The sequence below is a fragment of the Passer domesticus genome, chromosome 7, assembly GCF_036417665.1.
Source record: "Passer domesticus isolate bPasDom1 chromosome 7, bPasDom1.hap1, whole genome shotgun sequence".
NCBI classification, from domain to species: Eukaryota; Metazoa; Chordata; class Aves; order Passeriformes; family Passeridae; genus Passer; species Passer domesticus.
The window spans coordinates 15336818-15364671 of record NC_087480.1 but is presented as its reverse complement, the minus strand read 5'-3'; the positions used below and the strand labels follow the sequence as shown (position 1 = coordinate 15364671).

The following is a 27854-nucleotide window of genomic DNA, read 5'->3' as shown; positions in this document are numbered from 1 at the left end:
CCCTCCACCCTTTCCCACCTAAGCTTCCCCCTTGGCAGTCTCAACTCTAGAGACTCAGTGTGAGAACAGAAGGCTCCTGTCCCTACAGAGTCCCTCAAGTATTACACCAGATAAAGCATTACTGTTGCCACCAGTGAGTCCTCTCCTTCCTATCCCAGAGCAGGAGTTCTGGAAGGTCCCAGCCACAGGCAGCTGCAGCACAGACAGACAACTCTGTACTCTGCACTGAGACAGGAATTGAGCTCCAGGTGACACACAGACAAGTGTTGGATCCCAGCTCCCTGCAACCACAGCAGACACAGCCCAGGAATGTCAGCAGCTCCCCTTCTGCATTCTAACCTGCTGAAGTTGAAGGTCACATTCCAACCCACAAATAAAACTTGTTCTGTGACAAGGAAAACTGCTAGAAAATCCTCAGGGGTTGAACACCCTCTTTACAGAGCTATGCAAGAACAACTTTCACACCATAACCTGAAGCTTCATTAAATTCAATCCACATGTAGACATTAGTACTAAAAAAACAGAAGAAACAAGACACCAGATAAAAAAGGCTTAAAATCCACTTTAATAATGCATTCCTGTAACATTCCTCAGACAAACTCAAACTTTTTTAGTGGGACAATTACAGTTTGTGTTCAAACAGTTTACACTAAATGAAAAATCTTGTAGTACTTCTACACAAAGGACAGGCAAGGTTAGGATTATACAAACATTTGTTTCAGTTAAATCTTCAGCATGAGATACAGTATCTTTATCCAATAGATTGTACTTTACTACCAGTAAAAATAAAGAGATACAACACGTTATCAAAAAAATCCATCCAAACAAGAACCTCCCAGCCCTTCAGGCTGCACGACTGTCAACTACTTCAAAGAAACAAATGGTCCAGGTAAAAAGAGTAACTAACAAGTTAGGAGGGGAAAAAAATGAAAAAGAAACAAACAAAACCTCCTCCAACTCACTACATGACGTATCATTTGGAGCTATATAAATTTACAAAATCATGGGAGCTGCAAATGCTGCCCTGGTTCTCCAGAGACTCCCCTGTGCTCTTAAGCAAGGTACACTACACTAAAAAAATGCCAAGACGTACTGAAATTTTACCTCATTTAGTCTCATGATTTCAGCTGCAAATAGGAAACCTGGAATGGTCAAGGCATTAGGGTCCTTGCAAGATTTTACTGTTACTGAACCACGGCAGCCTCCCAGAATTCATTTTTTCACTTTGAAATTAGGAATGCACCACATGAAATTTTCTAAAACCTTTACCAGTCAGACTGCACTCCCCTTGTCCTAGAGTGGCTTTACCAAAACAGGCCCCAATGAACTATCTGTAAAACATCCCCCCTCCCCCCAGGCTGCATGAACCCTGTGTGGCCTGCCAAGATCTCTTTCTCTGGGGCGTGTACAGGGCCTAGCTTAATCCTGTTAGTATCTGCGACGCTTGTTAGGGCCAAAATCCCCCCCTGGGTTTCCTCTGTTGAAGGCAGGCGGGTTCCCTCCCATGGCTCCAAGGCCTTCCATGGCTCCACCCTGGCCAAAGCGGTCTGGAGGTGGTGGTGGAGTCTGGGAACCGGGACGAGAGCACAAGAGGCAGGAAGAAAAACAAGGAAGAACAAAGGGCAGTTAAAAGCAGTTTGAGCTGATTGATTCCAATTCTACCAGGATTCCACAATTCCAGCTGACCTCACTGCAAACCTTCACCCCACCAAAAACATACCCCAGTCCCAAACCTGCACCACTGGACCACTGCAGAACAAAGCTCCCTTCCCACACTCCTGCATTCTGGGACTGAGGCACCACCCCACAGCCCAGAGCCCTGCTGTGCAGCAGGTGAGGGTCTGAACTCCCCTTCCCTTTCTACTCCTGGCTTCATCTGCCCCCTTCATTTCCCTGTGTAATGCACATTCCCTTAAACTCGCTGCTTTGCTGTCCCTACCACTTAGGTACAGAAGTTTTTAGACAAATAAAACTTTCTTTATGATAAAAAAAATAAATCTGTGTCAGAGCAGTCATGACAGAGCAAGAAGTCTGAGTAGGAATGTTTGCAGGAAAACTGTTTATTGGACCAGTTCATAAAAACCACTGAAGGAAGATGAACTTTCAGAACAAACTTTACTATGACTGCTGCTGCTCTTTCTGCTGGTGACTGGAAGTGCTGACTCTGTGGGAGTGCCAATCCTCTGTGTGACAGAGAGGAATGACAAATGCCACAAAAGCCAGGGTCTATTGCAAAACCCTGCAGTAAAGTTTAAAACTAAATCAAATATGAAAATTTTAAAAAGTCAAACAAATAAGCATGAACACCACTGATTCTTAGCTTTTGACCTCCTAAGCAAATTAGCTGAACTCATTCTGGCATATGAGAACAGGAGACAACCCTTTTCTGGTCATGAACAGAACACTCCTGAAAGCTTGGCTTTATGCCTACAACAATCTACTCTCAAAAAACTCTCAATTTAACAAAGTGCTTCCCATTAGGTCATTTAAAAACAACCACATATTACTGGTAAGATCTTTCTAACAAGCATTTTAGCACTAGCTCTCTTGGAAGTAAATTAAGCCATTAGACTTGGCTCAATCTCCTAAAAATTATCAGCTAGCACCAAGGCAAGATTAACTTCTAAAGATTTTAGCAGGAGTGAAGCAACAGATCTGGGTGGACAAATAAGCTTCAACTTTAGCATCTAGTGCTTCATACTGGAAACAACATAATATGCATTTTAGAGGTGTGCACAAAAAGCAGATGGAGATACACTACCATTCCCATGGCTCCATCAGGGATCATAGCTCCAGGACCAGCAGCAGGAGGTGCAGGAGCTGGGACACTGGTACCACCCATAGCTCCTCTATTGTTCATGCCAATGGTACCTGGAAAAGAAAACTGAGGAATAGTCCTGGCACACACACACACAGGGACTGGAGTCTGCTCATCACCCCAGAGCCACAAAACATTGTCCCACACAGGGACAGAGTCCAGTCTATTAACCAGCTTTGCACTACCAGGTCAAGACCAGTTGATCTTGCTTTACAGCATGTTGTGTTTCTTGTCACATGAATACTTCCTCTTACTAGCCTGGGAGACTACTTTGACCAAGTTTCTAAATAAGAAGCCAATAAAATGAGATCACTAAAAAGGGTAGATTTTGTAAGGAAATTAACATGCACAGGAACAAAGCATACTCTTACCTCCCATACCCATCTGTCCCATTCGCATGTCTGGTGGCTCCCTCTGGAAAGACAGACACTCATTTCAACTGATAATCAGGCTTTTAAAAATGTAATTATACAAACTAAAAGAGTTCTGAGGATTTACTACTGAACAATGTGTAGAAAAGTAATTCCCAGGGTACATTTCAAATAAAGGCAGGAGCAACCTTCATATGATAGCTGCTGAATGAATATGTCTTATTTTAAATATCTCATTATAAAAGGTTGTTTTTCAGAATTATAATAAAACATCCAGCAGCAAAGCTGCCATGCAGACTTTAACAAAGACATCTTGATGGAAAGATGTGCTGAGCAGTAGTAACACATTAGATAGAATTAGTTTTGCTACTCCCTCAGCATAGCTAAGAAGCTTTTCCTGTTGAAAAGAATGCAAGCTTACATAAAGACATAATACTGGGTCACTTGCATTAAAATACCATTTAGTGAGCTCAATTTCTCTTTTATTAACCAAGCATCAGAAACACCTATCATGGATTTCTCCCACTGCAAAACCAGGGGCACTTCAGTTTGACACATATTTAGCTGTTTTGCCTAGGGGCCAAGCTGCACTAGCAAGCATTGAACACTTACCCCCAGCTGCACCAATGCCACTGCACCACCTGAACAGCCCTACAGCTGCCTCCACAACAAGGTGGCTGGGACTGGAAACAAATTGCAAGGCATTTTTCTACAGAACTACAGATACTGTTATTAAAAGGCAGGTTACCACCAAGTTACACTACAAAAAAATACTTGACCAACTGACTTTTAAGTACAAGCATATACCATGCCTGCAGCAATGCCTTCGGTTGGGATCATTTTATTGTGACTAAGACAGACTGCAAGCTAGGGATATTGCCAGTCATAATCATAACAGCCTTCTGCTGCAGTGCTTCAGGACAGTGTGTGTGTTGTTGTTAGAATAGAATTAGTCAGCCTACATTTTTTCTGAACAGCAAGACAGCTACAGAGGGTCCTACATGAAGAGCAGTGGAACAGAACGGGGAGATTTACAATTTCCCAGCTGAACTGTATTAAGATTGGAGGGAGTCAATTTAGGGCAGAATGCACTACTGATGTACAGTCCTCCAACCAAGATGAAAATTGACAGAAAGCTGTGCTGTGGAAGGGAAAACCTGTGAGTGCACAGATGTAATGGAAAGGTAGGAGCACTCGTACCGCATCAGCAAAATTCCCTTTAAAGCCTTCCTGCTGGCGTCTCATCATCTCCTCCTGCTGCCTTCTCATTTCCTCCTCACGGCGCCTGCGCTCTTCCTCTTGCCTGTAAAGAAAGTCCAAGGATGCTCAGCACAACAAGCACCAACCATCTGTATCACTGTGTTGCAGTGCTGCCTCATGGATCTTCATTGGAAACTTTACACTGCAAACTTTCAGTTTTGAGAGCTCATTTGAAAAAAGAAAAAACCACTTGTGTGTGTGTCTCATGAGGAGCAGCTGAAGGAGCTGGAGAGACTCAGCCTGAAGAAAGAGGCTCAAGTGGGACATTATCACTCCCTACAGCTGCCTGACAGGAGGTGGAGCCAGGTGGGAGTCAGTCTCTTCTCCCAGGTAACAAGTGACAGGACAAGAGGAAATGGCCTCAAGTCACACTAGGGAAAATTCAGATTTGACATCAGGGAAAATTTCTTCACCAAAACAGTTACAAAGCATTGGCACAGGCTGCCCAGAAAGTGGTGGAGTCACCATCCCTAGAAGGATTTAAAGGATGTGTAGATGTGGTGCTTGGGGCCTTGGTGGGCTTGGCACTGTTAGAATTACAGCTGAACTCATGATCTTAGAAGTATTTTCCAACCCTACGTACACAGCAGCTCCCAAATGCATGCTGACTACGTGCAATATCATGCATCAAGCCTGACAGCTCTCTGTCAGGCCCTTTCTGTTACAAATAGTCTGGTAATCTTCCTGGAGCTTCTCAAAACAACCCCAAGACAAGGAAGTGCTACAATGGAGAGAGAAATCTGAGATCAAGTTACCCTCAAATGAAAACAGAGATGCTGGAATGGGATTTCCCAATCTGCAGCACTGGAAGGCACTAAACCATAGGAGAAATTCTGATTTTTCTAGCTGCCTCATAAAGGAGCTTAACTGAGACAGAGAAACGTGAAGAAGCACATACTAATCAATGGAAGAAACTCCTAACTGTTCCATCTTAAACCAAGTGTACACTCTTCCCGATGAACAAAAAAAGCCCAAAGTAACAGGCACACTTGTGGTAGTAATTAAATTGTCACAATGAACAATTAGGTGCAGTGAAGAGATGTTTTATTCTGCTCTGGATTCACAGCATTTTACAACCTCCCCCTTACCTGAGTTCCAACTGTTTACGTTTTTGTACTTCTTGGTTATGCAACTCCTCCATTCTCCTCAGCTCCTCCTGGCGCCTCATTAAATCTGGGTAAGACAACAGTAAAAATCACAATCAGACTCATCTCCCATGCCACCTCTTATGAATTCCTGAAGTAGAACTATAACATAGAAGAGAAAAGGGTAACAGAGCCTTTACCAATACAGTAGCATCTCCCCATGTTAGGTCTAACAAGACTCAGTGCCAGGTCCTGTCCTGGGTCACAGCAACCCCCTGCAGCTCCAGCTGGGCAGAGGGGCTGGAAAGTGCCTGGAGGGAAAGGCCCTGGGGGTGCTGCTCAGCAGCAGCTCAGCAGGAGCCAGGTGTGCCCAGGTGGGCAAGAGGCCACTGGCACCTGGCCTGTCCCAGCCATGGGGTGGCCAGCAGGACCAGGACAGTGACTGTCCCCTGATGGGCCCTGCTGAGCCACTCCTCAAATCCTGTGCCCAGATCTGGGCCCCTCAGGACAAGAAAGACCCTGAGGGGCTGGAGCATATCCACAGAAGGGAACAGAGCTGGGGAAGGGTCTGGAACACAAGACTCATGAGGAGCAGCTGAGGAACTGGGAAAGGGGCTCAGCATGGAGAAAAGAAGGCTTGAGGAGACTCAACTGCTCTACAAGTGCCTGAAAGGAGGTTAATGGTTGGACTTGCTGATCTTTTCCACCTAAGCAATGCTACCATTAATAATATATAATAATTCCATTTATATTAAATGGAAAATGAATAATTTAATAAAATATTAAATAATTCCATTTATTTGCTGCCACCATGCTTGGTTACAAGAGAAGCAACCACCACAGCTTCCCTTCAGTGGCCTCCAGCCAGTCTACTGAGCCACCCCCTTGTAGACAGTGCAGGGCCCTGCTCCCACCCTGTGTTTATTTATCTGATACCTTGCCTCATGAGCATCACTTGGTGCTCATGGCGAGCTGCTTCCATTTCCATTTCCAGCTTCTCTCGAGCTTCCTTGATGTTGCGATCGACTTGTTCCTGCTGCTGCTTCTCCATCTCTATCAAAGCCTTCCAACGCATGGCATACTCATATTCAAAGCTGCCAGGCTGTGCAAACCGAGGAGGCTGCTCACGCTCCCTGTCAAACAATGAAGAGCTGGTGAATGCTTCAGGAGAGCAAGGAGGAAGCAAGAAAACTCCATTTGTGTGTCAAATGCAATAGCAGACCCCAGTTAACCGTGCCCGAGACACCAGTTTGCTCCTCAGGCATCATCTTATTCCTGCACAGAAACTGTCCTCCTCCATAACAAGCAATGACACTGCTTTCATAAGACACCAAGAGATTCTGGGTAGAGATTCAGAAATACCCTTGAAAGCAACAGCCTTTGCTCTGCTGCACAGTTTATGGACAGAAACAAACACTGCCCAAATGTGCATGTTATTTTCACTCTGCACCTGTAGAACAGGACTATTCCTAATTCCGCCTCCTGAAGCTCTCATCTTCCTTACTTGAAAAATTCATGAGCTCACATGGTTTGCTAATGCCAACTGCTCAGATCACAGGATTCTTACCCATACTGGGAAGCCTTCTAAGACTTATACCTTTTTTTTAAGTCTTCTACCTGGATAGCTCTACACTCTCCTAATGCTAGTCACATAATTCTTTAAATTTTTACTGTGGGTTCAAATGTTTCCTACAAAGCCTTTCTGTAATACGTCCCAGGGAATCTCATGTCATCTATGTTATCTCAAATTGACCTAATTTTTTTATTCCAACAACTGAAATGGACTTATACAAAACATGTGAAGGCTGCCAGTCTTATCCAGCAGTGTGGATTCCAAAAATCAGTTTTCTTTCAGCCAATCATGGCAAAAGAAGAGTAAATGCACTCTCCTTTCAAAGTCAGGTCATATTTATGGAAAAAAAAGGAGGACCTGATGAACACTGAGAAGCCACCCTTCTAAGAATGAGACACTAGCACAGGCACTCTCCTCTCCTGCTGCATGCCAGGCACATACTTGTGATATTGCTGGTTTTTGATGACTAGTTTCTCTGGTAGACCCTCCTCATCATCATACTGATCCATGGGCTCCACAGTGACAGGGCGAGGGAATCTGTAAAGAAAAAGTGAGATGCCTTCACGAAAATTCAAGAACAAGCTTGCAGTTGTGGAAAGCACAACTTAAACTTTTTTTCTAGAATAGAAGTATAACTGTAAGTCAAAATATTTGTTTAATGCAAACCAAAATTGTACTGGAAGAGTAATACTTTCAGTTACTTGCTTCAAATTAACAGCTTAACTGGAATCCTGACATGCTCCAGCAGGATCTACTCAGCATGAAGTCTTGTCTCTAGAGTGGCACAAGTCCATCTGCCTTTTTATGGCTGTCTAAAGCAGAGTCACTAGACCACTCCCCACTGGAGGCTGCAGGCTGTACCATCCAGTCATCCTCTCCTGGTGAGGCCACCAAGTGCTATTGTTGCTTGGCAACAGTGCTCTAGGAAGGTCCACTGGGCCCTTGTCTGAATTTCCACCCCCCAGGGAATCCACTGGTGCACTTCACAACAGACACTGCAGATGTGCTTCTGTCTTCCTGGCTTCTGCTTGCAGAATATTGACCTGGTCTCTGAATCAGCTCTCCACACAGCTCTGACACTGCCCATCCTCAGCACAACACAGCACCCCAGCTTCCCATGAGCTCCTCAGTCCCATGTGCCAGGGCTGGGGAAATGAAGAGAGGTGATCCTGTGCCAAGTGGCAATGGGTGCCCAGGCTCCAGCAGGAAGGCAGGATATGGAAGGCTAAAATCCATTTCCTCAGCTGAAGATCCATAATGCACTTTCACTAATAATCTTATTTTTTAACATCAACAGATTTCAAACAGTTTATCTAGCTTTCCTGTCTTGAACTAGGACATACCAGAACAAGTTTAATCAAAACCAAACCAGAACTAGAAAGGAACAATAGACTTATTTGTGGTCTTAGATACCAGAACCTAATGTACTGATAACTATAAAGAGACTTAATGTTAACCTTAGTTATGCATTGATAGTGATTAGTTTTGCATGATTACTTTTAAAAATCTGTTTTCATGGTTCTTTCAGGTATAGACTTCTGACTCGGCAAAAGCTCCCTAACAGTAATCCTCCTGTAAACACTACTCACTCTGCTGGTTATAGAAGCATCAAGGAGAAAAACAGGTATTAAATAAAAAGCATCAGGGAGAAAAACAGGTATTAAAAAGAAATAAGCAAAACCTGCTTTTTGAAACGGAATGTGCTTGTGTACAGCTGTGCCACTGCAGATCCACAGGAGGTGAGAAGCATAAAACTTGAAAAGACTACTTTAAAAATGAGCATTATAGCTCCATTTCAGGAAGTGTTCTAGTCACAAATTCTAGGAGCATAATACAAAACAGAGTAATTTTTTCCAAGAGATCAGAAATGGCTCCCTCTTAACAGAGCAACAAGCTGCTTTGTGGAATGCAACTGGAATTGGTCATTTGCTTGAGCAAGTTCACATAATTATGAGAACATGTTTTTCTGCCTTATTACATTCAAGCACAGGGAAAACCATTTACAATGGTGAAAACTCCAAACAATCCAATCTGAGCAGCCTCTCCAACAAATCCATGCCCATAGTGGCTTTCCACCCCGTGGAATCCCATCCCAAGACTCTCCCCTTTAGTGACCCAGAGTGTACAATTAACACACTTGCACTTTATTTCCAAACAAGTTATATGGATGGTCTCTGAAACAGGTCCTGCTCTTAAAGGCTGCTTTAATTGCCCTAAGGTTGTTTTATGGAGAAGTCTATTGGGAAGTTTTATGCACTTACCCCATTAGCAGCTTCCCTGAAGAAAGTTTTCAGACCTGAGCTTCAGCACAGACTGTCTCTTGTTGGAACAAGCTAAATAAAATTCTCCCCAGGCCAATCCCCTAGCACACAATTTGTGCCCCATCTGTCCCAGCATTCACCAGCCCATGCCACCCAACCTCTCCCCACGCACACTTACGTAGTCAGCAGGAAAGACCCATCACTACATCTATCCAGCGCTTTCCTAGCAGCAGGCTTCCCTGAGAACTCCACAATGCCTTTGCCAGAGGATCGTCCTCTGTCATCCACAATAACCACAGCCCTTTCCACCTGGCCAAACACCGAGAAGGCTTCCTCCAGGAGCTCGTTGGACACAAACTGAGGCAGGTTCCTGACTGTCAGCGAGGCGCTGTGGCAGGCGAAGCGCACGCGGAGCTGCTTCCCACGCAGAGGCATGTTGTCCAGTTCCACCTTGGCAATCTCTGCCAGAGTGCGAGTTTCCTGCAGATAAAAACAGCCTGCATTAAAGCTCCCAGTAAGGCATGGGATTAAGCACAAGCTTATTTCTCCACAAGTACTTCTGAGAGAAAGAAATTATTCTCCTGCAGCTTGGTAAGAAGTGTGCCAAGAAGCACAGCTATTCCTCACCATGAATGACTGAACAGGCAGAGTTTGGGGGTGGGGAGGGTGAGAAATATATAACAAATACCTAAGTTTAGTGCAACAGCTAGTGTGAACTAAGCAAACAATGAAATTTTCATTATGACATATTATATTAAGGCTAAAAAGCACCTTTTTTAAAAAAACAAACACATTAAAAAAAACCAACAGATTCAACTATTAACCCAGTCTGATAAGTAAATGCTGACAGTATGGCAATCTGAGAACGACCTTCTATGCCACTTTCACACCTTTCCACTCATCTAAGTACCTACCAAGCAGCTGCACTACATGAAAGTGGCCCAGATATGGGTGTGGGAACCTCATCCACTCACCTCAGGGCTTCCACAAAGGTGGTGCATGAGCCACAGAAACCTGAGAACCACTCTATGGTGGTGGCTACTTCCCCTTCAGACACACTTCAACGTGATCATCTAGAGATCCCCTAGCCCAAGAGCATTCATCACACGAGAAATGCTGCATGACAAACTATGCCCATAGGAATTCCATATTCCAGAAATAGAAAAAGTTCACTTTGTCTATAACAGCATCACATTCATGTGGTTTTTTTTTTCCTGCTTTCTACCAGCTGATTTCAGAATAAATTTATCAGATCTCTCATAACTCCTGCCACAAGTTGCCTAAATTCACATCTCTCTTAATAGCAAGCCCTAGACATCACTTGGAAGCTAATCCCATACTCCAGGTTACTGAGATCATCAGCAGGTGTAATCAGCAAGACATGAGATCATGTACTACTTTCAATTAGCAACACTGCTCCACTGTGAGCCATCACCACAAACCTCCCCAAAGTGCCAAGTCACTCACCAGCCTGATAAAACCAAAGCCTTTGTCCTTGTGTATGAAGACTTCCCCTGCCTTGCCATACTTCTCAAACAACTTTCTCATCTCTTCCTCTGTAATATCTGGGGGCAGATTCCCCACAAAGAGGCGGCTTCTTTGGGTGAAGGTCTTTTCACCGGGTTTCCGGAAATTCTTCAGGTCAATGGTCAGGCCTTCATCTGAGGGGAATAAGGTACACAGCTGCTCTACAGTTGGGGGGATAAATTTTATTAGGTTTCATCACAGTGACCACAGAGACACAGGATAATACAGGCAACACACCCACTCATTTTGCTCTTAAACCTCTCCAGCCATCTCTCCAGCAAAGAGGGGGTTTTATTTTAGAATGGCCCCACAGCTTTTTTTAAAGAAAACTGAACCTCAGCACTCATTAACACAAGTGAATGACAGTCTAGAACTGGAGAAAACAACACACAGCAACTTGAAATAACATCAGATATTTCACTCAAACTTTTTGATATCTGGTCAAGGCAAATGGCCCACAAAAAAAAATCAACTGCAGTCACAACACAGAATTTTGCTATTATGACACGAATAATTACAGAAAAGCCAAACTTTAGCCAGAAAATAGACTTTTACTCAAAAACACACCAAAACAACTCCAGATAGCTTAAAAACATACTAAAATAAGAGGAAATTTTGTTCAGACAGATAATATTCTATGAGATGGGTTCCGGAATATGGGTTTCCAAGCTGAAGAGAAGGCTGGAATAATTAAAATAGTGGGGACAAATACCAACCCAAAATTAAAAAAAAACCCCTGCCATATAGGTGAGCCCTCAGAAAAATTACAGGATTAATTATAATAAAAAAATCACTATTCAGTAAGTTCTCCTAGAAGGGATTTTTAAAGTTGGAAAAGACCTCTGAGATCAAGTCCAAGGTTAAAATATTTTCTGAGCTATCCAAGAGAAATAAACACAAACAGTAACATTCTCAAATCCCCACAGGCATATACAATCTTTAACCCTTAATTCAGCAAGAGCCCAGCATGATCCTGAAAGCTTTGTTATGTGCCAGACACAGGGGTGGATTTAGCATCACTTTATCACCCTGTCCCCCATTTTCTTAAACACACATGGAATTTCACTACACAGGAAACAGAAAGCAACTCCTTGGCTTTGCAGAGGACACGAGCCATGGTCACACACATGAAATAAACTGTGAACATCAATGGCTTGATTCCAGTTACAGAGCAGGGCACTAAATGAGAAAGACTGTCCATGCAAAGACAATGCAAGGACAACCCTCTGATAGGAGTGAGCACACCTCCGTGGCCAGCACTAAATAACCAGACTGAGAGTGTGCCCACAGAAGGGCAGTGAGAGTAACTTATCCACCTCACACAGCAAAGGTGCAGGAGTGAAACATTTTGCCTTGTTCACAGCACTACCATGAGTATTTGGGGACCAATTGCAAGGGCTGTGGATACAACACGAGGTAATTGGAACAGAGTTACACTCAGGGGAACACAGAGTACCACTGTTCTGCCTCAGGAGATCCATGCAAAGCAGTGAGACACAGCCACTCACTCAGTACGAGCTGATTCCTGTGGGAATTCCACAGTACAGCTGTACTGTTATTGTTTCCAACCTGACTGGAACCGGCTGCTCTGCCACTCTTGTGTGTTATTGTCTGGGAACTGATAAACTCCACCACTTGACAAAAACACGCTGGATTTTTACCAGCCCAGTATCCTTGACACAAAAAAACTCCACTCGGAGGAATCACACAAAGTGCACAGGTGACTTCTGTACGTTTTTGTATTCGACCGCCAAAGTGTCGAAACTTAAAAAAAAAAATCCACATCTAATAAAACTAAAGCACTCTTTCCCTATCCCAAAATGCTAACGGAGATGTCTCGCCAGTTCTGCACCATCAGGTTAGATCAGTTCAGGCCCCCGAGGCATTAACGCCTTCTGCCCCAGCCCACAAGCACCGCTCCACACTGCCCAGAACACCGGGACACCCGCGGCAGCAGAACGGCTTTCAGCAACTGGTACTGAATGCTCGGTAAAGCGGGGCATCTCCTGGCTCCTCGTTATAAAAAAAAATAAAATAATCAGTCTTAAGAGGTGCCTGCAGATCGCTGCAACAACGATCTCACTACAACATAATCTCCACCGAGCCTTCCTCCTGTAAAATCTAGTAACTGCTCCAGCAATTAAGCTTCTGAAGTTTCTAGTGTCCAAAGAAAACCTGTACTGAGAAGCCATCTGCTATGCCCGGGGAAAAAACAGGACCCAGACAATGAACACAGAGCTTGTTATACTCGCGACGCTCACAGAGACACTGACAAGAACGCACTGACTTTCAAACTGTGAGCGATCTTTTCCTGCGATTTTGAGACAAAGACACAACCTCTATATCGCCTGCCCTGGTTTTGGGAACGCAAGAAACTCACGAGCACAAAAAACTTACGAACAAACGCCACAGGAGTCGCGTGTACCTCCGAGCGGACTGAGCAAAACCAAAAGAAAACCCACAAACACAACCCAGGCGCAATTAAAACCGCAGCTTCCAACAGGGGGAAAAAACCTGATACAGCAGGAGATGCCGCAGCCCGCTCGGGAATCTAAGGATTTATCGTTTTAACTGGGAAAACCGGGCTCCTTTTGTTCCTGCCGGGACCTGTTGCAGCCCCGAGGGCCGCAGCTAACGCGAGGTTTCCCGCGGCACCGGAGCGGTCGCTCAGCGCCTACCCAGAGCGGGGCCGGGCGGGCCCCCGCGGCGGGCCCGGGACTCACTCTGGCTGTTGGCCTGCTGCCCGTTCGCGGGGATGGACGGCGGCGGGTGCTGCTGGTGCTGCTTGCGCGGAGCGTGGTTCTGCTTCTCCATGTTGAACCCCTTGTTGCCCTGCATCTTCCCCACCTAAAAGCAACACAAGCGCGGTCGGGAAGGGGCCCCGAGCTCGGTCCCGGGCGGCTCCCGCCGGCCCCGCGTGCAGGGGCGGGGCGGGCCGCGCAGGCCGCGCCGGGCCCCGGCGGCCACGGAGTGGGGCCGGGCCGCGACCCTGCCGCCCCCGCGACCTCACCTGGCGGCAACACCGGACAGGGACACGGACACCGGGACAGGCACCGGCCCCGGACACAGACACCGGGACGGACACGGGCACCGGGACCGCGGCGGCCCTGAGAGGAGAGCGCGCGGCCGGAACTCGCGCAGCCTAACACGGCGCCCCTCTCCCTGAGCTCCTATTGGCCACCTGGCGCCCGCCGCCGCGCCGCTAACTGGCCAAGCCCGCCGTCACTCACAGCGGCCGCCGTAAGGGGGCGGGACCTGCTGGCCGTGCGCGGACCCCATTGGTCAACGGCGCGGCAGCGCGCGCTGCCAATCACGGCGGCGGGCACCAAGCTTGGGTGAGAGGCGAGCGGGGGACAAAGGGAGCGCCGCGAGCCGCCCCGCGCGCGGCGCGCAGGCGCGGTGCGGGGCGCGCGGGGGCCGCGCGCTTTTAAAGGGCCAGCGGCGGTGCCGAGCGCGTGCCGCCCCGCCGCGCCCCCGGGATGGCCCCGGGGCGGGCCCGGCTCGGCCCCTCCGCCCCGGCCTGCGGGCACCGGGGCCGGGCAGCGCCGCGGGGCCGCCCTGTGCCGGTCCGCTCTCCTCCAGACACAGTCCATCCCCGTGCCCGCTGCTGGCCGCGTCCAGCCGCGCGCTCCCCCGCGTCGTCCGGACGCCGTGCCCGTCGCTGCGGGGAGGCGGCTCCGGCCCCTGGCAGCGCGCTCGCATCGTGCCTCGGGCGGGTTTCGTTCCGCCGCCTTGCAATAAAGCCTCAGCGGGGCAGGTGCCGCGCCCGCGGCCAGCGCGCTGCCGGGCGCGGTGACCCCGGGGCTCACAGCCCCCGCGGAGCGCCCGCTCCCGGCTGTGCCCCGCTCCCGGCCCACGCTCAGCCGCGGGGTCCCGGGGGCGGGAGCGATGGCAGAGCCCCCGGTGGAGCGCGCGGCCGAGAGCTGGATGCCGCCCCGCTGAGAGGAGGGGCCCGGGTCCCGCCGGCAGGAGACCCCCGGGGAGGCGGGGGGCACGGAGGGAGCGGGAAGGGGCGCCGCGGGCGGCGAGGCCGGGTGGGCGCTGTCACGGCTGGGGAAGCGCACCGTGCCGGGCTCCGCGCGGTGCGGCGGGAGCGCGGCACGGGAGGGGATCCCGGGGGAGGCGGTGCCGGGAATGGGGGGCGCCGGCCCGGGCGGTCCCTCCCGGGGGCGGTGCCGCGTCCCGGGCCCCCGCGGAAGCCCCGCCCGGCCGCGCTGTCACTCACCGCCCCGGGGAGACGCTCCGGCTTCGGGGAGGCGGTGGCGGCGCCCGGGCTCGGCCGGGTGGGTCCCCCCGCGGGCAGGTAGAGGCCGTGGCGGTGCGGCCGGACCGGACGCCCCGGGACGGCAGCGGGGCTGGGGCCGGGAGAGGCGGCAGCGAGAGGGTTAAGGGGGGGGCGGGGAGCGGGGTGGCGAGCCCATTCCGTGCGATCCGCTCCGCGCTTTGCGGGTGGCCGCGTGGGCACCGGCGGGAACCGGGGCGCCCCGTTCAGGCCCGCGACCCCCGCCGTGCTCCACCCCCGCACCCCGCCGTGCCCCGCCAGACCGCGGCCGTCGCCCGCGCCCGGCTCCGTGCTGCCCGCCCGCCCGGACCCGCTCCGCCGGGTGGATCCGCCCCAGGTTTTCCAGGCGCCCGTGGCGATCCGGGCTGTGGCGCCGCTCCCGCGCTCGGGGCTCCGCTCCGCGTTTCCGCGGCAGCCGCTGGTGAGCAAGTCTCGCGAGCCCCGGCCGCACCGCGGCCTATCAGAGCGCGTCCCTCGCTCCGCACAGCCAATAGGGCGCCGCCGCCGCCCCCCCGTCGGCTTGCAGCGCGTTGAGGGCTCCGAGCGGCGCCTCCATTTAAAGGGGCCGCGACCCGAATCCGGGTTCTGGTTAGAGCGGGCGGCGCAGCACCGGGAGAGCCAGGTACGAGCGGTGGCGGCGGCGGGCGTGCCCCGGCGGTGTCCCGGGAGGTGCGGATGGGGCCATGGGCCGGTCTTGGGGCCCCGCAAAGAGGGGGCGGGGCGGGCGCGTGCGGCGCGGTACCAGGGTGGGGGGGGTGTGAGCCCCCCGGGGGGGGGGGGTGCGCGCCTGGCGGGAGGGGGCGTGGTCTACCCCCACGAGGGGGCGTGGCCGGTGCTGCTCGCCCCCTTCCCGTGGCGGCCGCTTGGGGGCGCCCTGCGGCGGGTCCGGGGGGGGGGGGGGGCGCTGTGCGACCCTCGCCCCTTTTGGGGGATCTGGGCTGTGGGCTCCCTCGGGGTGGATGGGGAGCCCCAGCCTGATCCCCACCCCTTCCAGCTCCGGTCCAATGGAGATTCCAGTGCCACTCGCTCTGCAGTGCGGGGGAGGCGGTGGTCTCTGCACCCCTCCCGGCATGGCTGGGGAACGCACTTGCCTGGCCCCCATCCCCGCCTCGGTTCCATGGAGACCCCCGTGGGCCCTCGCTCTGGAGCGGGGTGGTCTCTGGAGCCACCGGAATGGACGGGGAGCGCCCATGTGACCCCCATCCCCGACCTGGTGCAGAGCTCACCCCTTGCCCCCTGCAGTGGGGGGATCGTGCGACCCTTAATCCTTTTGGGGAGGGGTCTGGGCTCTGCGTCCACCCGCTGTGGCTGGCGAGCCCACCAGCCTGACCCTCATTCCCACCCTGCTTCCATGGAGACCCCAGTGCGATCCTTCCCCTGCTGTGGGAGGTGGTCTCTGGCTCCCCTGCGATGGATGGGGAGCGCCAGCCTGGTGCCCATCACTGGTGTGGGCTGGCACAGGGGGGCGCGGGGGCAGCTCTGGGGGGACTGGGGCTGGCTGTGCCCCCCAGCCCAGGCTGGGCCAGGGTCCATGGCTCCTGGGAGGCCCTGAAGCGCTCAGCCTAGCAGATCCTGCCCTTGCTGAGGGGCTGTGCTGGGCAGTGACAGCAAACAGCCCTGGCAGCCCTGGCACCCGCCCGGGCTCGGCTCTCGCTGTGTCCCCAGGGGCTCAGCCTCCATGGTGTTGTCGCCACACGCAGGAGCACAGGCTGTGGGGCTCAGCAGCTGCTGCTCTGTGCACTGGATAACCTTTCTGCCAGCCTTCCCCTGTGTGGGGGCGTCTGGAGCCTCCTCAAGGCCTGCTGGGGTGTGTGTCCCTGGGCACCGTGTGCTGCCCTCGGGGGTCTGGCCCCGTGAGGGGAAGGGGCAGCCCCGCGGGGCTGGAGCGGCCTTGGGCTGCTCTGGGAAGCTCCAATCTGCTGCAGCCTCCCCGTGCGGGCAGTGCAGCTGTGAACAAGGTGCTCTGGGGAGCATCAAGAACCTCCTGTGTGGTTCTAGAGGTGGAGGCAGGCCTGGCAAGGCCGGAGCTGGCTGTGGTGTGTGCCCAGCATGGGAAAAGGCCCTGGCATCAGGTATGCTTGTGTGGGTAGAGGCAGCGCTGGACGTGTCGGGTGATGGTGGGGGGTAGGATTTTCAACTGAGTGCTGAAGGATGGTTCCTTTAGCCTCTTTTGATGAGCATGAGAGCTGCTTCATTTGTGCTCTCCTCTGCTCCTGCTGTGCTTCCAGGTATGGCTTTTGTTCTAGGCTGTAACTCCTTTTCCTTTTCATTGCAGCTGCAATCCCCAAGAAAACTTTTAATCTGCATTTTCTCACCTAACCCTGCCTAGCCTGGGATCAAAGCTGGTGATAAGAGCATAGCCCTGTTGTTATTGTGAGCTCAACCTTATGAAAGAAATATCCACAGCCTACAGAGCTGTAATGACTAGCCTGAGCCTCACAGCTCCATAGTGCATATTTGCACAACCTCTTTTTCTCTCTGCACCTGCTCACATCCCTCTCCCTGTGAGTGCCCTTGCTTTGGAGGATGACAGTGAGTAACACCAGATTCTTCCACATCTCTGGCAGCCAGAGCAAGGGCCCAGGCTGAGCCCATGGCCTCACTTTGGGGGCAAAGCCCCTTGTACGATATCCTTGTGATGTCTTGTGGTCAGTGATGCTGGGATGCACAACTGATGGACACAGATGTGCTGGCAGAGGCCATGCTGCAGAAGGGTTGTGGTCAAAGCCATCCACTGGAAGTATGGAATAGGTTACAGCTGTGACAATGCATTCGTTAGTTTAGCAGAGACAGTGCTAAGGATTTGACTGGATTTGTGTTTTAGTCTCTGTAGTGTTGTATTAACTTCCTCCTCTGCTGATGGTACACATCAGGAAATGTCAGTGAGACCATCCTCACAGTCCTGCTGGCCATGGGCTCTGCTGTCTCCTGGCCATTGCTGTGAGCCTGCTCTGCTCAGCCCTGGGCAGCCCAAGGGATGAGGAGCTGGTCTCTAGGTGAGGTGAGACATTGCTCTGCTCAACACAGCCTTACCCAGGGCCAGTCTGAAGAGCTGCATGTGAGGTGAGGCCTCCCAACACTGAAATCCCTTTGCAGCACCTTGGTGGCAGGCACCTTGCAGAGGGATCTGGGGCTGTCAGTGAGGCAGAGGAGACAGCTCACACTGTTTTTCCAGTATTTTGGCTCTGCAGGGCCTCTTTAGGAAAATTACATGTTTTGCCTTCAAAGATAGATCCTCTCAGAGACTCTGCCCTTTTGTTTTCTCTCTCTTCCCTGTGCGGTAAGGTTTATTCACAGAACCACTGATGGATTTGGGTTGTAAGGGACCTCTAGAAATGTCTGGTCCTACTGATCTGCTCACAGCAAAGCTGACTCGAGTCCTTGTTGTTCAGGGCTCTGTCCAGTTGGGGTTTGAGGACCTCCAGGCAGTCTGTGGCCTGTTCCCAGGCTGCAGCACTCCTCTGGAGAGTCACCTGCTGTCCATGCAGCTGTCCTCTCCAGCTGCTTGTGGCATGTGCCAGAACACTTTGTCAGGTGTTCTGCTGCCTTCCTGCAGCATTTGGGCAACAGGTAGACAGACCTGATGACCGTCTGTTTTTTACCACTTCCAGGTCTTCTGTATTTTTTAATCATTGCCTTGATATCATTAAGGCAGTTTGGACACACACTGCTCAAGCATGTTGTACCTCCAAGCCTTTTTTCTTGTGCTTCTGATAGTACTTCCAAAGCATTTTTACCCACTCACCCCTTTCCCCAGCATTTAACACTATTTTGGCTGTACAAACACCGGAGAATTTTCTCTTGGACTTGATGGCTCAGTGGAGTTGGTTCTTGAAGCTGAATTGCTCTCCAGATAGCATTGCTGGAAGGGTGTACTTAGACTTGTTACTCTTTTCTCTGTTGCAAAGCCTTGACACTTAAGTGCTTTGGGAGATCCTGGTCTTACAGGACGTGAGGGGATCCAAGCCATTTCAAACTGCTGCCAGGATGGCATTCTGGATGGATGAGGGTGCTCCTGTTGCCTGTCTTAGCATTTACTGCTGTGGTTAGCAGCAGATAATGCTGAGATGAGGAATATTGTCAGTTTTACTTGAAGTGTTGCAGGGATTCTCCTGGTAATCCTAATTCCAGGCAATTCTGTGATATTTCTGAAAATTGTCCTTCTTATACTTTCTTGAAACTGAGGTGAAGTTTCTGGAATGCAAGCTCAAAATGCAGTTTGGTCATTCCTGCCTTTGAGGAATTTACAGGAGACTCATGGCTGTGTGTTGCAGCACCAGCTGCTCAGTGCTGGAGGATTTAGGCTTTCTGGGTTCAGGGTGGCTGTGACCCTACATTTGAGGCCTGCAGCCCTGAGCTGGGGTTCCTGCTGTAGGAAAATCTAGTGATGATCTCCTTTCCTGGCTTTGGGACTATCAAAAAACAATTGCTGGAGTCTCAATGATGCTGGTGAGATTCTGGAAAGTCCCTTTTTTGCCCTGTGTACCAGTTACAGTTGTGTAGACAGTCCCAGTCACACGTGAAGACTGGCCTGAAGGGGATGTGGTGAAAGCTGCTGCAGTTTGCACTGATTGAGAACCACTCATGCATTTGGAGGTGGGACAGTGTTCACCAAACCCTGCGTGCAAAGCACGAGGGCTTGACCAGGGGCATCTGCAGGAGCTGTGGCTGACTTGGAGTGAGTCACTGCATGTAAAACCTCCAAGTCACTGAGGGTTTACAGATCCCGTGGTCACTTGTCTAATCATGTGTTTATGAGCTTGTCCAGCTTTGATTTTCAGCTTTTTTTGTGTCCTTGTGTGCATCTGTCTGTATCTCTAAGGAGTTGTCTGCTGTAGATCTTCTGATTTTGTGATCTTTTTGAGATGGTCATGTCTCTGTTTCTTCTCAGGGAACAAAATAGGTTTAGCCCTGGAGGGTGTTTTCTAAATCATGGCTGACTCATAAAGCAGTGGGATTCTTGTGTTACTATGTCAGAGTTTTTTTTTTTATTTGAACCATCTCGACTCTTCCAATAAGTGTTATCAATTGTAGACAATAGCCAAGAATGAGACAGTGATGGTCTAAGATGGCACTGTGTGCAAGTAGCACTGTACTGAATGTCACCAAGTGGGCTTTGTGCTCTTTGAGTTTGCAGCTCAGAGAGCAGCCTCTCCAAAAACACTAGTATGTAACAAAATCCTTTCTGCTCCTTTCTGGAGAAGTTTGACTGGACTGAAACATGGTCCACAGTAGTGTGCTTATCTTACTGGTGATTCTTTGTAAATTCATTTGTGTTGAAGTGAGTTAGCCAGTATGTAATAAAGGTTTGCAGTGCTTGAGTTTAGAATGCTATCAGCTGTCCAGATAAACTCAGATAAGTCACAGCAGAGAAGTTGGCTTCTGCTGTACTCACCACTCAAAGTATAATATTGTTGATGAAGATATGTTTACTGAAACCATGCTGGTAGGACATGATAGTACTTTCTTAATGTTTTATTGATTGAACTGTGTATTGACAGTATTTTTGTTGAGAAATACTAGGTGGAGTGTTACTGTTTGTTCAAAAATTTGGCACAAAAAATAGAAGCTTCTTCCAGAGCTCTGCTTAAGTCTTACAGACCTTGTAGGTGGGAGGTGGCTGAAGTGTTGATTTAAGTGTCTTTTATAGTTACTAGTTAATTATATTAATATTTCACATTATCTCTAATAGTGGAAAAGATAATCCTTCAGCCTTCAAAATACTGAAAATGTGAATACATGTCCAGGACAGATACCCAAGAAGTTCCTGTTCCTTTGCTAGAGGAGAGCAGTAACTGCATGGCCGTGGGATTTTTTTTGTGGGCTGCAAAGACTTCTGAGATGTTCTCTTCATCAGGAGGGAGTAACAACAGCTTTTTTTTTTTTCCTGTCTGTTTTTAATTAAATGTTTGATGGTAGGTCCTCATTTCTGTAGGTAGGCCACATATTCCCCTGCTAATGGTTACCTGAGTTACAGCACCACTGATGTCTTTAATAAGCTGGATAAAGTCCCAGGTAGGCACTTGGATGTGCTGAAGTGTCCTGGCAGAGATGTTGCCCTTTGAGCTTTCAGATCTGAGAGAAGATCCCACGTGCCCCTCTCTGGCAGAAAGAGCTGGGCAGGTCTGGCAGTCCCAGGTACTGGGTTTGGCCATCAGTGTCGTGTTCTGTGCCAGGCCTGCACGCTTGGGGAGGACCCCCAGCTGTCCCATCACTTCTTTGGGAATGCTTACTTGCTACCTGAGAAGCATTCTGCTGCAGGCTGTTGTGCAAGAGACTTTGCTCCTTCAACTTGTTCTTCCCAAAAATATATCTCTTACTGAATACTCCAGGGAGTACTCACTCCTCAGTGAGGAGTTCCCAAATGGAACAGTTGTATATGCTGTTCAGTGCAGGATTTCAGCACACTGCCTCCTCTTGGTTTGGCCAGGTCGTGTTGCCCTGTACTCTCCTTGCTGCCAGTTATGGGGCTGGAAAAGGGGAAGATTTTTGAGCAGACCAGTGACCAAACCCCAGCGACTGAGCTGTGCATTAGCTGGTCCTGAATAAGGAAGGTGATGACTTGTGGTGTATCATTTCAGCACCTGCCAGAAACAATAAGCTATTCTGTTTCTGGTGTGGAAGGTGAGAAAAGACTTTACCAGAGATAAAATGCACGCTCTGTTTGCAGCTTAACTCACTGTGAAGCTCAGCAGAAGGCCCAGACAAATCTGACTGCCTGGGGCAGACAGAAGTAGAGCTTCTTACCTTGCTGCAGCAGAGCAGCTGTAATTTCTTCAGATTGAGTTTGATTTCAGAGCAACCCACAGAACTGGAAAATACCGTTCTTTCCTATTTTGAGAGCCTCCTTCCTCATTCTTATCAGCTGGTAGTTGAAAGCCACTATAAAGAATTCATTGTCAGGGACAGTCTGTGCTTTCCCACTCACACTGTTTGTCAGCATCACCTTGGGCCCAGCCTCATCTCTTAACTCCACAGCTTTTCCAGATTCTTTTAAATATATCAAGAGTTGGTGTTTATCTGCCCTGTATCACCTTGGAGCTCTGCTGCAGCAGGTTGAAAATAAACAAAAGGAAAATACTTCTAAAACCTGAATGTTAAACTGCAGGACTTAAAACCACTGGAATTTTAGGAGGTCCAAAGTATAAATTGGTTCAATGTGAGATTAGGCAGATTCACAGAGGATTTGCCCAGTACAGACTCTTAACAGGGACATTGTCAGTGCAGCTCAAGCCAAGTGATTCTTTCACACTGAGTCCGTGACTGGGGGATGTGCTGAAGAGGAACATCCTGTTAGTTGTGTTTCTTATACTCTCTCCCCAGGTATCCATTCTTGGTGTGAATAGGAACAGGATATTTGAATACATGGTCCTTTCACTGGACTGACTGCAGCAGTCCTTAGCTTTGCACAGCCTAAGAAGAAGCTTTGGTTCCTTCTGCAGAAGGTGTGAGCTGTTCTGCTGGGAAGATTCAGACAGAGCTGATGAGAGGGGACAGGACCTTGAGCACAGGGGCTGTGTTTCCAAACAGAGCGTGTGAGTGAGTGCTCTTACTGCAGCCTTGCCTCTGCAGAGGGGTCTGTTCCAGCCACAGCATGATAGTTTGGAGTTGCCTTAGTCTGCAGAATACTTCTTCTCTTTCAGGCTTTTCTGTTGGTCAAGGACATTGCCAATAAGTCAGAGTTTTGTCTTGCATTGTATCACCCAAAGTTTGAAAGCAGTGGACACTGTTAAACCAGATGCCTTTGGCCCACTTGTAACATGAGTTACAGGACAAGTTTGTAGATGGTTGCTTGCATTATGCTCTGGGAGGGAATGCCCAAATGGATTTCTTATGCTCCAGATGTTTCCAGGGTCTATTTCTACCGAGCAAAGACTAGGCCAGCTGGAAGTGGGAATTACTTTAGGAGTGTGACCTTAGTGGTTCATGGCAAACTTGTGCAAAGTGTCTGAGGTCATTCTGAGGGGTATGTTAGCTCTGTTAAGTATACCTATAAATAAATTTTCCTTCTTCATCTGGATGCCTTGAGGGTTTTTTGCTTATTATTGTAGGGTCAGCTGTCTGTCTGTCTGTGAAACTGGGTGAGGGATATCTTGAGCAGAACGAAAAAACCATGTTTATTATCTTGGAGGGGTTCTCATCTGCTTCAAATCCTTAGGACCTTTCTTTCAGATGTCTGTTTCTATTTCACATTTTTCTTCTTTCTGTCATTTAACCTAAAATATGTATTAGACCCTGCATTGCTCTGGAATTGGCTTATTCTAAAAGTTTTGTCTTGTGTTGTAACTAAGAGTGAACAGAAACACCAAAGTCTTTGGGGATGAATCTTGCTGAGCATTTCTAAAGATTACATTTGCTTTAGTTTCTGATTGGGTTTGTGGGAACAGTGCTTTATCTGCCACCAGGAAACAGAAAACATTACTGTGTATTTAGATAAAATAAGGAGGGGGTGGCTTTGAAATCCAGTTGTTGGATATGATTTAATTAAATTCCTGCTTGTCTAAGTTTCAGAAGCTGGCTGCCTTCTCTGTCCAAGTATGTTCTGTTTAGTTCTGACCAAATATTTGTGAGTGAAAATTTGCTTGTCCTTTCAGAGGGAAGGATATGAAAAAAGAGTTAAACAGCCATCATCAATGAAATTGTATCAGGCTTCCTCCTTCATTGATATGGATGAGTTATGCCTGCAGTAAGCCCAAATAAACAAAAGTACTGTGTCTTCTCATTCAGGGCTTAAAACAGTGCTAAATTTAGAATTGGAATTACTCTGATAGGAAGGGCTAGGTTGTTGCCATATAATTTGATTCTAGTAGCTTTTTTGTAGTGTGTATTTAGAGCCTGCTTGGGGACACAATGTTACTTCAAGTCTTACACTGCCTTCCCACTTGCAGACTCCAGCTCCTTCTCCCTTTCCCTCTTTGGGTTTGTCAACCATTAGCTCCTTGTGGGGGTGTAATTCAGTTTTAGGCCATATTACTTGCCTCATCTCGAAGTCTTGACCTTTCTGTCTTATGATGATGTCAGCCATGAGGAGCTGGTCTGTAACTTTCCCCCTGAGGTTCAGTCTGCATCACACCTTCCTGTTCCAGTCACTGTTTGTGCCCTGCAAAGTCACACTGGGTTTTTTTCCTGACTCTGCATTGCTTGTTCTATCTTGCTACTTGTTCTTCTTATGACTGCTTTTAACATCAGAGCTTTACCACCTTTCTTCTTGCCACTCTCCAGAACTCCTCCTAGTTCTAACTTAAGCTTTTCCAATTGTTCCATGTCTGAATATTAGCCTAGGTATTTTTGGGGTTATGCAGTAGCTGTAGTTATACTGTAACATTGTTTACATCTGTCCTCTGACAAGATTAATGCATGTTGTCATCCTCTGTCTTGTTAAGACTCACACTTCAGGGTTTGAAGGCAGTTATTTCTGCCTCTATGTTTAAGAGAAAAAAAGATATTTTAAAAATTAAAAATGTGCTAGCTCCATAAGAACAGACCAGGAGAAAGAACAGACCAGATTATTTGGATAGAGAAGAAGACAGGGCTGGTGATATTACCACAGAACATTGGTGTGGAGCCTCCTGAATTGGTGCTCGAGCTATTTCTGATGCCCCAGTGTGTCGTTTAGCATAAGCAAGTTTCTTTGCTGTGCTGTGGTGAGGTGTGTGAGGGCTGTAGAGTTCCCAAAGGTCTGTGATACCAAACTACTGCATCCTGCTGCTGACTTTTGTACCCTCCCAAGTAGAGGTGATTCACCTGCTGGTGTCTGGTGTCCTGGTTATGGCCTGGCAGCATTCCTGGGCCTTGTTTTACTCCAGCAGTGTTCAGAAGAGTGGACAGTTCATGTTCTATGTTAGACTGCTTTTCATTAACTTGCGAGTCTCTCTCTCATTTCCAGTTGCCATCTTCTAAATGGATTCCAGTGAATTTTCAGGATCCTTGGACCCCCTGTCCTTGCCTGACAAACCGCTCATTGGTGATCTCCCTGCTGACATGGAGTTTGGTGAAGATCTCCTGGGCTCCCAAACAGCTTCCACCCAGGAAGTTTCAGTTGTTCAGCCCCCTGGCTGGGATCAATCCAAACAGATGACTGCAGATGAGGACTTGGACCTTGTAGTGAAAGCAGACAGCGAGTCTGAACTAAATAAATCAAATGACTGTGTTCTAGATAAACCTGGTGTCTTGGATAAGCTGGAGAAACCTGGTGTCTTAGATGATTTGGGTAAAACCTCTGACTTGGTGGATAAACCAGAGGGTCTGGATGGGCTGTGTAAGGCACAACCTTCCCAGGACGTGGAAGGTGGACCGGCAGACTCCTCTGCCTTATCTAGAGAAGGCATTGGTCCAGAAACAGGGAAAGAAGGGGAGGATGCACCAAAAAATTTTTCTGGGGATGTAAAGGAAGATGGTGCTGCTGCTATTCCTGCACTGTCTGGTGACAATGCTCCTGGATCACCCCAACAACCTGTCCCTGATTCCAGGGATCTCAGCAGTGCCCCGGCCAAGGAAGAAACCACAGCACAGTCCTCAAATCCCACAGTGCCCCCACCCCAAATCAGTCTTAAACAAACAAAGAAGATGAAGTTGAAGGCACCAAGGAAAAGCTCACCTGTGCAGAGGGAAGGGCTGGCAGGGGAGGCAGAGGTGCGACTGAGCCCAGACAGCAGAACTGCAGCTTTGCCCCCTGAGCCTGTGGAGAAAAACCGGGCAGAGGAAGGGGATGATAGTGGGAAGAACTCACATAAAGAAAACAGTGTACTCAAAGCACAGGAAGCCTTACCACCAGCAGGTAAGTTGTTGGCTCAGCAGAACCTGGCTTCCTTTTGCTCAGGAGGTCATCCAGCTGCACACTGCTGAAGCTGGGGTCTGCTCTGCATTGCAGCTCATCCCCTGCTATGGAAGTAGCCAACTCTTCTGATGGTCTAGATTTGGTCAAAGCCTCTTTTGTAAAGGGAATAATGTTCTGGTGTGCACAAGCTCTTGATCTGGCTTTCATGGCTTTAACTGATTTTTGGTGCTTGTGGAAGTAAGGGGCTTCCCCAGTAAAGCTGTGGCTGCACATCAGCTTAGCTCACTCTCTTCTGGGCTGGAGTCTTTGCTAGAACTGAGGGTCACCAGCAGGTGTTTCCAATAGGCAAAGTTCCTCTGCCCAGGCTGGCCATCCCCAGGAGATGCTCAGTCTTGGTCAGAAGCAGTAACTGCCCACCCAGCCTGCCTCCCTCATGCAAGGAGGTCTCCCCCTTACAGGGCTCCTCCCAGTCTGTGTGTTTGATCTGCAGCTACAGGTGGTGGGTTTAGGAGCCTTCCACCACCAGAGCTGTACTTGATAGCCAGGACAGGCTGAGGCTTCATGTGCTGACTGACCCAAAGGGTGGCTGCATTTGGAGAACAGCACAGGTGTTGGAGAAAAGCAAGATGCTAGATGCAAACTTCTTCTGTGCTTCTGTTCCAGGAGAAAGCCTGTCTGGGAAGGGAAGCGAGCCACCAGCTGAGAAGGTGAGGAGAATGCAGTCAAGTATGTATGGTACAGGAGCATAGAGCATGGCTGGCTGTTGTCAGACTCTGTGAGGGACACTGGCTGTCTTGTCAGCCTTCTGGAAAGGAGTTTGCATGACTCCTGTGACAGAATGATCCCTGTGCACTGCCACTATGCTGTAATGCAGCTTCAGTGTGTCCCTGCTACCCTCACCTGAAATGTCATTCTCAAAAGCCTACTCCCCTCTCTCCTCTGTCTTGCCAGCTCTGATCAGGTGTCCATGGAGTTTTATCAATTTTCAGCCTAAGTACTGGGAAACCAAATCCCAGAATTTGGAACTTCACCATAATCTGGGTCCATGGTAGCTGCTAGTTAGCCTGACTATTTTCTGAATGTCTTCTAGGAGCAGAAAAGAAGTGAACGACCCAGAAGATCAGAAACTGTCAGGACTGAGACTGTGAACTCCTCAGAGAGCAGTGAGTAACTGGGGTTGGCCAGTCCCTGTTTTCAGCCAGGGAGAATGGCCCAGATCCATTGTGGGCAGGTAGTTCATGGTGTGAATACAGTGGGAACTCTGGAACTTCCGTGCAGACTTCCCTTCTACACAGAACAGGTCCACAAGTCTTCATCCTGGGATATTTGCCTTGCTTTCCCAGGGCACTTAGGTCAAAACAGGGAGCGTTGTAGTATTTTTACAGTGGTATGTGGGCACCAAGCACTAAGTAACAGGATGAGATTGGGGGGTGTTCCCAGGAAATCCATCTTCCATCTCCTCACACAGGAACTTTCTTCCTTTCTCTCTATGAGAGCAGGCTGTCTGAATGCAGGTGGCATTTTGGAGATTTTCCTGGAGAAGTACATGAAGTGTCTGTTCTTTGAGATATTTAATGTCACCCTGCCATTCCCTAGTATTTGTGTGTTGCTCCTTTATTGCCTGCCTGTGCTAGAATCTGGTGATCAGCACATTCCCTTTCCAGTCTAACAGTTCTTACAGGGTCGATGTTCACACTTTGGGCATCTGCTCAACCTTGGCATATCATGACTTCCTAGACAGAAATTGTATTTAAGCCTGGTTTGTTTAAACACCTCTTGATTCATCTCCAGTTACAACAGAATTTCTTTTAAGGATCCCTTTATCATTCCACCCAGATAGGAACAAAGTACGTAGAGGGACTCTAGAAAGGTGACTCAGAAAATCCCAGCATGTGTCTCA

General features: G+C 49.1%; 3 protein-coding genes across 15 annotated transcripts in view; 1 reads left to right on the top strand and 2 right to left on the bottom strand.

The window, feature by feature from the left end:
• Positions 1-542: 542 nt before the first annotated feature.
• NONO (non-POU domain containing octamer binding) lies at positions 543-15253 on the bottom strand. Of its 8 annotated transcripts, none has more exons than XM_064427031.1 (11): positions 15121-15253; positions 13574-13742; positions 10836-11056; positions 9547-9848; positions 7549-7644; positions 6471-6667; positions 5538-5622; positions 4390-4492; positions 3190-3232; positions 2762-2871; positions 543-1566 (listed from the first exon to the last, which is right to left on the bottom strand). In XM_064427031.1, exons 2-11 carry the CDS (start codon positions 13731-13733, stop codon positions 1429-1431), a joined length of 1455 nt encoding a protein of 484 aa, XP_064283101.1. In that variant the 5' UTR covers positions 13734-13742; positions 15121-15253; the 3' UTR covers positions 543-1428. The 8 variants fall into 8 exon arrangements, with proteins under 8 accessions (XP_064283101.1, XP_064283102.1, XP_064283103.1 ...); XM_064427032.1 differs by having other exon boundaries at positions 10836-11029; positions 15121-15251; XM_064427033.1 differs by having other exon boundaries at positions 13619-13742; positions 15121-15251.
• Positions 14066-16249, bottom strand: LOC135304179 (basic proline-rich protein-like). Its single transcript, XM_064426383.1, has 3 exons — positions 15920-16249; positions 15121-15762; positions 14066-15055 (listed from the first exon to the last, which is right to left on the bottom strand). The coding sequence occupies exons 1-3, from the start codon at positions 16247-16249 to the stop codon at positions 14066-14068; spliced, it is 1962 nt and encodes a 653-aa protein (XP_064282453.1).
• ZMYM3 (zinc finger MYM-type containing 3) overlaps positions 15076-27854 on the top strand; it is a 32647-nt gene continuing 19868 nt past the window's right edge. The window contains exons 1-4 of one of the 6 annotated variants that reach the window (XM_064427028.1): positions 15076-15198; positions 25064-25954; positions 26618-26661; positions 27045-27117. In XM_064427028.1, coding sequence (XP_064283098.1) covers positions 25078-25954; positions 26618-26661; positions 27045-27117 — 994 coding nt within the window. In that variant the 5' untranslated portion in view covers positions 15076-15198; positions 25064-25077. Of the gene's footprint in view, positions 15199-15604; positions 15800-15829; positions 15847-22718; positions 25955-26617; positions 26662-27044; positions 27118-27854 lie in introns of those variants that run through there. The other 5 variants (XM_064427027.1, XM_064427025.1, XM_064427030.1 and 2 more) reach the window with 5 other exon arrangements.